This window comes from Eumetopias jubatus, unplaced genomic scaffold (genome assembly GCF_037043125.1).
Source record: "Eumetopias jubatus isolate StellerSeaLion01/CBP00866 unplaced genomic scaffold, mEumJub1_p1.0 scaffold_2, whole genome shotgun sequence".
Classification (NCBI taxonomy): Eukaryota; Metazoa; Chordata; class Mammalia; order Carnivora; family Otariidae; genus Eumetopias; species Eumetopias jubatus.
Genome location: NW_028274808.1, coordinates 82180991 through 82192879, shown reverse-complemented (window position 1 = coordinate 82192879; position 11889 = coordinate 82180991). Strand labels below are relative to the sequence as shown.

Here is an 11889-nt window from a genome sequence, read left to right as displayed (position 1 = left end):
GGTTCCGCGCCCTCGACGCTGGCTCCGAGGGCTCCACCGGGCCCTCCCCCTCCGTCCGCCGCCGCGGCCCGCGGCTCCTCCCCGCCGCAGCCGCGAGGCCGTCCGGCCAGGGGGACGCGCTCGCGCCGGGGCCGCCCCCTCCCCTCCCCTCCCCCCCACCTCGGCCCGGCCCGGGCGGGGGCGCGCGAGGAGCGGTGACGTCAAGGGGCGCGCGGTGGCAGCACCTCCCCGCGCGCTAGTTAAAAAGAAGAAGAAAAGAGGGAGCGAAACATGAGAGGCTGTGTGAGAAGCTGCAGCCGCCGGCAGAGGAGACCTCAGCATCATCTAGAGCCCAGCGCTGGCCCTGCCTGCGCCTGCCCCGCCGCCGCCGCCGCCGCCGTTTCTGTTCCTGCTACTGTCTCACCTAAACAACTCCCGTTACACGGACAAGTGAACCTCTGTGGCCGTCTTCTCCTCCTCTTCTTCCTCCTCCTTTTCCAACTCCTTCTCCTCCTCCCACTTCCCAGCCGCAGCAGGAAGCCCCTAACCCAACTGACACTGGCACAACTGCAAACGGTGTCATCCGCACAACTTTATCTTGCTCCTCGGACTCCCCTAAGGCATTGGACCCATCGCCTTGTCTTTTATTTTTTGCAAAGTTGCATCGCTCTACATAGTTTCCCCCCCCGCCACCACTCTCTGCCTCTCGAGTGTCCCCCGCAGCCTCCTCCTGGAGCTGCGCCCTAGTGCCCCTGCTGGGCAGTGGCGTTCCCCCCCCATCCTCCCGCGCCGAGCCCCTGCCGCTCGGGGCAGACGATGCTGAAGATGCTCTCCTTTAAGCTGCTGCTGCTGGCCGTGGCTCTGGGCTTCTTTGAAGGAGATGCTAAGTTTGGGGAAAGAAGCGAAGGGAGCGGAGCGAGGAGGAGAAGGTGCCTAAATGGGAATCCCCCGAAGCGTCTGAAAAGGAGAGATAGGCGGATGATGTCCCAGCTGGAGCTGCTGAGTGGGGGAGAGATGCTGTGCGGTGGCTTCTACCCTCGGCTGTCCTGCTGCCTGCGGAGTGACAGCCCAGGGTTGGGGCGCCTGGATAACAAGGTAAGCACGCACCCGCCTCACGGATGCGAGATTGACGTACTGGCGAGGTGGGGGTTCCCTGTGGCTCCAGAAATGCTGGTGGCTGTGAGAAGGTGCGAAACTTGTTTGGAGAGTTCTTTTTGATAACTTTCCTGAATTGCTAGTGTGATTCGGTTGTGGTGTTTCTCTGGGGTGCGCAGATAGCTCTCCCGCCCCCAAGAGTCCGCGGTCGGGATGCTGTGCAAAACTGCCTGTCTCAGAAAAGAGAAGCTTCTGTGGTACCCGCATTCTGGGCTGGGTAAATATTTTAAAAGAATCGCGATTAACAGTGTGTTTTGGATCGAATCGGGCATTGGCTGCGGTGAAACTGTAAATTAAGGTGGCTGTGGTTTCCGGTTTATTTTTCTAGGGTAACAAGATTTGTGCAGTTTTCTCCACGTGCTCGGTTAGGGAGAGGATTGAATCGTAAAGGATGTTGAAGCATGGTTGGTTTAGGAGCCCCAGCCCCGTCAGAGGGGGTTGTCTCGCATTACAATAGTTAAACTGCGACAAGGAACTCCTGGTACTCCAATTGAGAACCCGAAGGACGGGCGAAAGATTTTGCTGGGGCATATTTGTCACATAAAACTGAGACTCTTCTCTCCGCCTCAGTTTGCAGTGTTTTGAAACATTATAAATTCGGGCTTTCAATGGCAGTTAGTTGTCTAGGAAGAGCCTCTCCTGAAATTGGTTTGAGGAGTAATGGCATTTACACTTTCCTTGTGTTCTTAAGTTTTAAACAAATATGAAATAGTGTTGGTTGAGTGTAAAAGCAAGCTTATTTTTGAGTTTGCGACATCTTTCTTGTCATGGGATGCAGCAACGTGTGCTCTCTACTGTACTGCAAGGAAGCCTGGGGAGCACGTCATTAACAATCCCTGCACGTGAAATAAACAATCAGGTGTCTTTGCTCCCCCCTCCCCTTCCCCATTTTAGGTTTAATTAAGAATTCCTCTGTTACAACACTGCAGTTGTCAAGGTCTGAGAGACTCTTGGAAAACTTGTGCTTCAGTCTTGCTGGCCCAGGCATTAAAAAAAAAAAAAAAAATACCCAGGCTGAATCTAATTTTTATGCTCAGTTCACGGTAGATTTCACTCTATTCTCATGTAAACAGCTCCTACGAATCAACATATGTGTCTGGGTGGTATCTCTCACTTTGTTTTGTAACAAAAAGCCATATTGCATCATTTAATTTGCTCAAGTCATGCAAATAGGAAAAAATCAATAGGACAAAAAGGGGTCGACTTATCCTCCTCCCCACTAAACTGCTGCCCACACACAGAGTCCTGTTGCTTATGGCAAAAGAATAACAACAACACCATTGTGTTTGTTAGTTGGTTCACTAATGGGTGAAACTAGAGAACATCATTCTCTTTCAGTCCCCAGCTCTGTCCAAATGTTCATGCCTTTTGAGGGAGCATTTGTCCAACTCTCTCTATTCCCAGATGAGTGAGAACTGTCTTGCTGCAGGTTTTCAGCTGCAACTCTCTCTTTATTCTTACCATATGCAGCAGTAGTCTGAGATTCAGGGAACAGATATTCCAGCATTTTATTCAAAACAATGTCATTAAGCTCCTGTATGGTAATTGAATTAAATTACCAAAAAAAAAAAAAAGCTACATTCACATCATCAGCAGGGTTTTACCAGGAGCCCAAAAGAACCAGGAAGTTCATAGAAGTGTTTAGAAATATTTGCCATTAAGTCTCCCTGTGTGCAGTGTGCACTAGGAATATACCCATGATCTGCAGACCCCTGCAATACTGAACTCTTCCAGGAACATGAGGAATGAAAACTTTGTCAACTAAATATAGTGGGGAGTTGGAGGGGTTGGGGGAGGAACTGAGGGGAGTTATAACCCTTAAGAGGAGTTATATAATTTTTTTTTAAGAAATCATTCTTTAGGAAGAAATCTGCCACGTTAGCTATCCACATTCCATTCCGTTTTACGTGCTTCCAATCTCCAACAAACCCCTACTCATTTGGAAAATGTGTCTGAATTAAATTTGGTACACTGGACTTTGCTGGTTCCATTACAAGTGCTTTATAAAAAACCAACAATACTCAAATTGTTCAAAACAGAGTAGTGATATAGCTATGCATGTGTATGCTTGACCTATGTTAGTTCTCACGTTTTAATAGTTTTTAAAACATGTTATTTTATAATAAACTTCAGTGTTTCCCTGTTTTCCCCTAAGCCTTTCTGGCTTATAATATATGTTAGGGTCTTATTTCATAATGTGGGTACAGGAGAGATAATGGCTATTTGAAAGGACCCGTTTTTGTTTATGAAAAGAAAAAAAAAATCCCAAGAAACATTTCTGCAACTTTTCAAGAAACTACAGGCATAGCTTTCTCCTACAGGAAGAAACTTCATAGATAGTAGCACACTAGGTAGGAATATTGAGCATGCTCAACTGCGCAATTAAATCCAGTTTCCAAGCAAACACATTTTCTTTAATGTAAGGAGCTAGCATTGAGTTCAATCCTTTGGCTATGGTATCATGCTTTTATATTTTAATTTTTTGGTATATTTTAGTAATTTTATGTATTGTAACGAGATTATTAACTACTGTTATAAATAAATGCTGCCAAAATTTAGGAAGTTATATTGTCTTGGCAATATTTTTGCAGCTCCTAAATACAACATGCTGAAAGGATCTAATTCCCATTAGCCAAATTGAATCCGCAGCCAACTGAAATACCCCCATTTCTAAAACTTAACTTGTAGCCAGAGAGGCATAGAAGCTCTCTCTACCTTGGGTGGTTTCACAGCCAAAGCTGTCAAGGAATGGGTGAAAAGTAATTGTTTTCAAGTGTGCCCTTTTACAATCATTTGTTTGCTCTGGCTCTTTCAGGGACAAAGGCTATTGTTGAACACATCCAACTAAACAAATAACTCATCCTGGGGTCCCTTTAACAGCTGCCTTAGTACAATGATCTATTTACATATTAGCCTAAAATTGAAACTGAACTCTTTAATGACATAATCCAGCACTATAGTCCAGAGACGCATGTGTTCTAGCCAACAGCTGAACAACCTTGTAGGCATATGATTTTTAGAAATAACTTTTTGTGGACCAAGTGATCTTAAGGCGACATCTTAATATACTGTCACGTATTTTCTCCTTTTGTCTGCTCATTGAACCCATGTGGGTGCCTTTTTATCCTCTTTGTTCAGTTACTTGATAAATAAAGAGAAATACAGAAGGTCTCTGTCACCCATTTTACTATTTGTTGATAAGCTATAGTTGTAGGCCACGCTTCACTGTGTATTCCAGTATTTACCTTACCGTTCTTCTATGGATTTTACTTTCTTGTGGTTTAAGATTAAAGGATGACCTGCCAGATGTTATAAATTAGTCAGCAACAGCCACAATCATTACTAGGCATGCTGTAATAATGTTTCGAAATTTTACATGACTTTCAAAGTATATTTAGTTTAAACCACTATAATTTGATGGTTTCATATATGGCTTTTAAAAATCGAAACAGGAAATTAGCTTAAATTTCTTCTTAAGATTGATGACATTGTCAGACATAAAGTTAAGGACCTTTATCGACACAAGCACATAGGCAAAAAAAGAAGAAAAACTACACTACACACATCAGGACTCATCTGTCTAAAACAGTGTTGCAGCTTGGGCTGAGTCAGTTTAATTGACTTCAGTAAGACTATTGGTTCATTGAAACCAAAGCCAGAATGATGGCTCTATCTATCTTCAAATAGGTATTTACACTGCAGACCTCACACAGAGCAAAATGTTACCATCCTGCTGGGCCGGAACAGCATGAAACTTTACAAAGAATAATATTATACTCGATTTCAGATAATTTATTGAATCCTATTTCTGAAACTTTTGATGAGAGATCTTGTGGCCAGGACACATTCCAAAAATTGTAAAAGACAAAATTCTTTAGGCACTAAAATCAAGCTCTTCCTGGACAGCAGCTGGGAGAGTATATGGGGATCATTTTGTATCCGCTATAAAAAATGGAAGCATGTATATTCTCCATAAAACTAAAGGTAATTACATTCTAGTTTCTCAGCCAGCAAAAAAGGTGGCTTCAGCATCCTGCAGTTGTTTTGTTCTTAGTGGACGGCTCTACGATAAGCAAACAAAACAAAGTTGAACAGTATTAATATTGAATAGATCCGGCGAGGTCTGCCAGAGTATGGACAATAAAAGACATTTAAAACATTCTTGGAATGCAAATTCTGAGTGTCTGGCATATGTTTCCTTTTAGAAAACTTTAACCATTTAAGCAATTGTCATTTAAATAAATTGATAAAAATCAAAATGTAAGTATAATTGTGATTAATAATAACTTTTCTGAATGTTGTAGATAGTTACAATACATAGCGCATATTTATTTATTTATTTATTTATTTATTTATTTATTTTGAAATAGGGTAACTTCTATGGAACTTTTACTTACTGCATGCCAAAATTTTAGCATGCTTGTATTCAATGATACTTTTTAGTTGCTTTGTTCTTTCAGATCCAAATTTTGTGATCACCTAGAATATCTTTATCCTAAAAAATAGAAGCCAGACCATTTACTCAAATTAGAACCTCCTTGTGAATGAAGTATTTGCTTTAAAACAATGATCTGAAGTTTCAGATGTTAATTGCAGTTCATAGTTTCAAAGAAATAACTAAGTATAAATGTAGTTATATAAACAGAAAAGGTATGAAATCCACTCCCATTATGGTGTTTTTTATTATGAAAAATCAATGCTTAATTTAGACAGCACTACGTTTCATGTCTCAAATATTGTGCTGGTATTGTCTTCCATATTTATTAGAGGAGCTCCTGAAGTCAGTTTTTTTAAAGTTAGTACTAGACACCAAGACCTATTTTATCGACAAATTACTAACCTCAGTGAATCAGTAACTCCCGAATTGGTCTTACTGAAATAAAAGGCATAATACTGTATAAATAAAGATAAAAGTATTCCTTTTTTTACTAAAACTCACTAAATCCTATACAAAAGCACTTTTGTTAAACTCCTGTGTTTATTCATGCATATAACATACCTGAAGAGCTAGTTAGAAAGTTTTTCCTGGCTAAGATAAAATGAATAATAAAAATTGGTCTTAAACCAGTTCAGCTTCAGATATTATTTTTATACAACATGAAAAGGAGGTATTTCCCCCACTTTAGGAAACTTTCCCTATGCAATCCGTAGATTGAAAATTAACTGAAATTAGAGAAATGTAATTCCAGTAATATCCCTGAGAATATCGTATTAAGGAATATCAGGAGTGAACTACATTTTTACTTAAGACACAAATAACCATGTCTTAAAAAATTCTGCTTTACATACAGTTGGATAAAGGTATTTGGAGTTTTAAAGTTAAATATCAGTCACTATACACTTTGATACAGAGTAAAATGATAAAGGATTAAAGGGTCTCAATATAATCGTCATTTAATTTTTCATACCCAAAAGATAAACAGACTTTGATTTGCAAGAGTAAGAAGCACTTTTGTGCATCCTTACTCTCTAGTCCCCCAGCCCAGCCCAAGAGACTCTACTTACATCCTAATTAAAAGCATTCTGTATTTGTGACATGGTAATTCTTTTCAGACAACTGCATTGGCTAAATTACACAATTCTACGTATAGTAGTACAAAAAACATAACTAAACCTAACTTCACATGACTAAAAAGTTTGTGTTTGATTTATGGCTTTCAGATATTTTCTGTTACCAACAACACAGAATGTGGGAAGTTACTAGAGGAAATCAAATGTGCGCTTTGCTCTCCACATTCCCAGAGCCTGTTCCACTCACCTGAAAGAGAAGCCTTGGAAAGAGACCTTGTACTTCCCCTGCTCTGCAAAGACTATTGCAAAGAATTCTTTTATACTTGCCGAGGCCATGTTCCAGGTAAAAAAAAAAAAAAAAAAAAATGGGTAAATTAAATAAACTACTGTAGAATATCCTTACAAGATACCTGTTCTTAAATGTTCGCTTCTGAGAGGGTAAAGTTTATCTCACCTTCCCAAATACCTATTTTTACCTCACAGTTAACCTTTACAAATTTGTAACCTTTCAAAATTGCTGCTAAAAGGCTTACTGTCATTTCAGTCTACAAACAGTATGTTGGTTTTGTTGAGATGTTTTACATTTGCTAAATCGATAATACAGCTGGTAGTCTTTACACACATTGGATTATCAGTACAGGTTTCTTGTTGGTGTCTTCTTCATCCATCAGCATCAATATCAAGACAGCCTCCTTTTCTACCTAGCAGATACCAAAGTGCTGATTGCCCACGGACTCTTAAGGTCTTATTTCCTTAAATAAAGAATCATTAGAAATCCAAAAAAGTAACACCTTACAGAGCACCTTTACATGTAATGACTAATCTGCTCCTCAAAAACTCTGTGCTGCAGGAAGGAAAAGTGGAATCATCCCCATTTGACCAATGAGGATAACCAAGCCTCTGGAGAAGTTAAATACCTCAACCGAAGTTGTGTGGCGAGGAAGTGATAGGACAGATATAGAAGTTCATAGGCTGACAGTGTCACAAATATACCTGCTCACTACCATATTTTGGACCCTAATAAACACATAGATTCTTGGACCTTGATTACTTTTACCATCAAAAATTTGTAAACTTTGGTTGTTGTTGCTTTAGTTGGAAGAATCAACATAGAGATACAAAAGAATTTAACAAGACAGATTGTTTAGTTAGGCAGAGTCACACACAAACAAATCTACTGAAGCTAACAGTTTATAAAACTAAATGACATTGAAGGAAAAGACAAGTTTTAAGAACTGTAGGATGCGCTTGGAAAATTTTTTTAACTGCTATACATATTTTACATTTTTCTCTGACCCAGAAAAGTGTACATTTCTTATTTTTTTAATAGAGCTCTCTTAATAACCTAAGAAAACATTTTGACTAGGATTGCTTGCTTCCTTTGGTGTGCCATAACATGTATCTAAACCCATTCATGTGAAAATATTATTATTGTCTTTATAAACTACCGCCATGTTTGTAAGGCTTTTCTTGAACCAGCTGTTTGTTCCTCTTTATCACATTCCCCAAAGCAGAGTAGAATAGGTCACGGTTGCCTAGATATCCTCCCAAGAAGCAATAACAGATTAGGTACCATAAAGGTTTGCTGCAAATTTCAAGTCTTGAAGGGTTGCCTTTACCAATATAAATTGAAAGTAATATGGGCACTTACCATTTTTGTCCATCTTTGCCTACCTGAGAGAAATACAACTGTGCTGGATTTAAGGACTCACCCCTAAGGTCTCCATAGATGTGAAGTTATTTTAGCTTCCAAAACAAACAACAGAAAGAGTATCCAGCAAAAGAGAGAGAGTGCAGCAAATAGCTCAGGAGCCAGAACTGCAAGCACCTCGCTCCCCAGATCAACATATGTGGTGACGAATGACAAATTTATTTTTCTACAAAGTTTGTATATATGTAAAACTGCTGAAGAGCATCAAGATGTCAAGTGCTTTTGGTGACCACCCAGGCTGCCTTGAAAGATAACCAGATGAAAGCTCCACTCCAGTGGTGGATAGAGCAGCAAGGGTGCTTTCCGGGGACAGCCTACAGGCTCTAGCAACAAGCAGAGGGGACTTCCTCTGCATCCGTCAAATGCTAATAATCATTCTAAAGACTTGTTCCAAAAGTGAGTTGTAATAACACACTCTTTGTGTTAATTTATGTTAATCAGTTTGTTTCCAGACTGATCCTTGGCACACAGTTGACCATTTTCTAAAGTATGATAGATAAGATGGTAATCCTGCCCCTTAGCCCTTGTCCCAACACAGAAGGCTCTTTACAATTCTGGAACACTTCTTTTTCAGATCGCCCTCGAAGCAAATTTTTAATATTTTCACCTTCTTAAATCTATGGCATGACATGGCTTACTTTCCTCTAGAGTTCAGAATTGCGGAAAACAGATACTTTGTGATTCTTTCTTATAAGAAGTCAATATATTTGACAATCCTCATTAATAGCCTCATCTTTCTGCACATCAAAAACTTGAAAATCCACTGCTAGGGCAAATGCTGAAAGGGGTTGAGAGAGGAAAAAAAAAGATCTCAGAGGCATCTTCATTTTCCCCCCATTGCCCAGTAGGTCAAGAAATAAACATATAAATGCTCTATCCCTTTGCTTCACCTTCATGACTTTAAAGAAAGCACCAGTTACTTGGGAATCCATGCACATCTGGAAGATAACTGCATTTTAGAATCTTTTATTCAGAAATATTCATGGTCTGCCTCTTTTCAAAACCTAAGAAAAGTTAAAAATCAGTAGTGAGGGTACACTGGTGTTTTATTAATCATAATATTCTCCAGTTGTGAACTGACTTAAGGAAGTAAATTCTTAAAACTTCTAAGAATAGCAAAATTGCATTTGGAAAAAAAAAAAAAAAAACACACATGCAAAGAGGAGCTCCTTGCTCCCACCAGCGGCCCTTTTTTCTGCCTGCAGTACAATGAGCAGAGTAGATGTTTTGTTGTGGAAAGGGTAGAAATGGACATGTATTGGCCTTGCTTCTTCCTTTACACTTGTTACCACGAGTATCATGATATACTTTTTCTCACTCTTAGACCGTCCTCTCTTCAGCTATAGGTTATTTAGTGCCAAATGTCTGTATACAATTAGTTCAATTGGTTTAATCCTGTTGCTAATGAGGCCAAGGTCAAGGGTTTGATTCCACCGAGGCTCTCTAGTCCATAGCCACTCCTGACCCCAGTCAGATATCTTACACATGGGGTTTATTAGTCCCCAGGAGAGCAAACCAGACGGAATGGGTGGATACATCAAAATCCACTACCTCTATTAGAAAATGCTGTCAAGTGCAGGCCCTACTGACAGTGAGTTTTGTTTTGTTTTGGTTTTTCCTTATCATGATAAACAGCATGTATAATGAGGAAAAGTAACTTTTCTCTAGCATACATGGCCAAGAGAAAAGCTAGAGCTTAGAATATTCCACAGAGAATATTTATTTACATCAGTATGTTAGGGAGTGCTTTGTGATATAGTAGGACTGGATTCACCAGGATCCAGGAGAATAGTTAGAGGTCCAGGATATTTAATAAATTATAAGGAATTTTAAAAAATGCAGCTGCTGGAATAATCCATGTATTCCCATCATCAGTAGACTTGATCATACTGTGGTGATCCAGGGTGAACTAAACACCCACCTTCATTCAGTAAAATGCTCCTCAGGGTATTGTTCCAAATAGTAGAAGCGTACCATTTGGTAAATTATGTCTTCCCTGGCAATAAATGTAAGACCAGTGTCCTGAAACCAGGTCCCTTTTAGCTCTTCACAGCAAAAACTATCTTATTCATCACTGTCCACAAAATCAGATCATTTAAGGTAAAGTATTAATGAAAGTATTACATGTTGCAATGGAGATGTTGTAATATGTGATTATAATATGTGACAAATATTGTAATTATGAGAAAAATGCCCATATTTTTATGTAAAAGTCTTCTGAGTTGGCTCCCTCCTTCACACTTACTCAGTTTGCCTACATTCTGTAAAAAGCTAGGAGTAATTCATTGTTAATTCCATTTTTGTTTTTGTTTTAATTTGGTAAGAGAACACCTCTGGAGCCATAGAGCTTATAAATCTGTACTCTTTAATCTTTAGATGTTCCATTTGAAAATGATTTGTCACTTCCACATTTGTCCCCAGCCAATAACTCCTTGTAAAATGGAATCAGCCATCAGCATTGTTTGTTAATTTTCTCTTAAGATGGTATTGGTTTTGTAGACTGTAATCCTGGAATGCAGATATTTTTTAAAAAGCAAACTTGAAATTTCTTCTCAATTGCACTTTGAAAATTTTTTGTGATCCTGCAGGCAAAAATCATGTTAAAACAAAATTTCTCATTTACACATTCAGTTATAAATATATCTGTAGTATGACAGTATTCCTGCATGCATAATATTGGCATGGAGATCTTGCTGCCTGCTGGGAACTGTGTGTGTGTGTGTCTGTGTGTGTGTGTGTGTGTGTGTGTCTCCAAAAAAAGGTCTAACCCAAAACTGCAAAAAGTTTGATTTAGCAACGCAGTTTTCCTTTTCTTCTTTTTACATCAAACAGACTTGTTCAACAATACTGGGCAGTTTTCATCTATATGCTTAGCCAGGAAAGAATGGAGGAGAAAAGTTATCTTTTGTAGACAGTGAATCGCTGAAGAAGAGTAAATGCTGCTGCAGGCTTCATTCCTCTCCCCAATTTCTAATCCCTGAATTTTTTCAAAGAAAGATAACCTCCTTCCAGCTGCCTTACCCCTCCCATGGAGCACCCCTCCCAGCTGCCATGCCTCCTTTCAGTCTCACCCCTACCCCCACCCCTACACACACACACTCCCAAGGACATCTGCTCTCACTTGCCTGATTTCCAAGGAGAAGATGTTTCCCAAGAGCCTAGTCACATACTGGCCTTGAAGAGTCTGTCTCAGAAATTTAGGGGTGATACATTTTATCCAAAAGTTAGGTCAAATTGTACATCAAGACCCTCAGAATTCTAAGATTGGTTCTAGGTTTGAAGGGACCTAAGTCAAGCTCATAGAAAACAGACTTTTAGTCTTTCATATTCCACAGATAAGTCTCACTGAGTCATCCCCAATTCTTGTTCTTAGAAATCCTTGCAAACCTGAATCCATTATACAACTTCTAAACATCAAACAAGTTATGAGGTGTCTTTAACACAAAGCTGTTATGTGTACAGTAATCTAATTTGTTAGGTAAAAATCAAAACAGTGTGCATAGTCAAAGATATGAGACCTGCAGCAGGAAGTC

General features: G+C 39.6%; 1 protein-coding gene across 1 annotated transcript in view; it reads left to right on the top strand.

The window, feature by feature from the left end:
- The first annotated feature begins 795 nt into the window (after positions 1 to 795).
- The window catches only part of HHIP (hedgehog interacting protein), an 87638-nt gene continuing 76544 nt past the window's right edge, over positions 796 to 11889 (top strand). Inside the window, exons 1-2 of the mRNA XM_028102318.2 lie at positions 796 to 1074; positions 6796 to 6988. Of these exons, the coding sequence (XP_027958119.1) occupies positions 796 to 1074; positions 6796 to 6988 (472 nt within the window). The remainder of the gene's footprint in view (positions 1075 to 6795; positions 6989 to 11889) is intronic.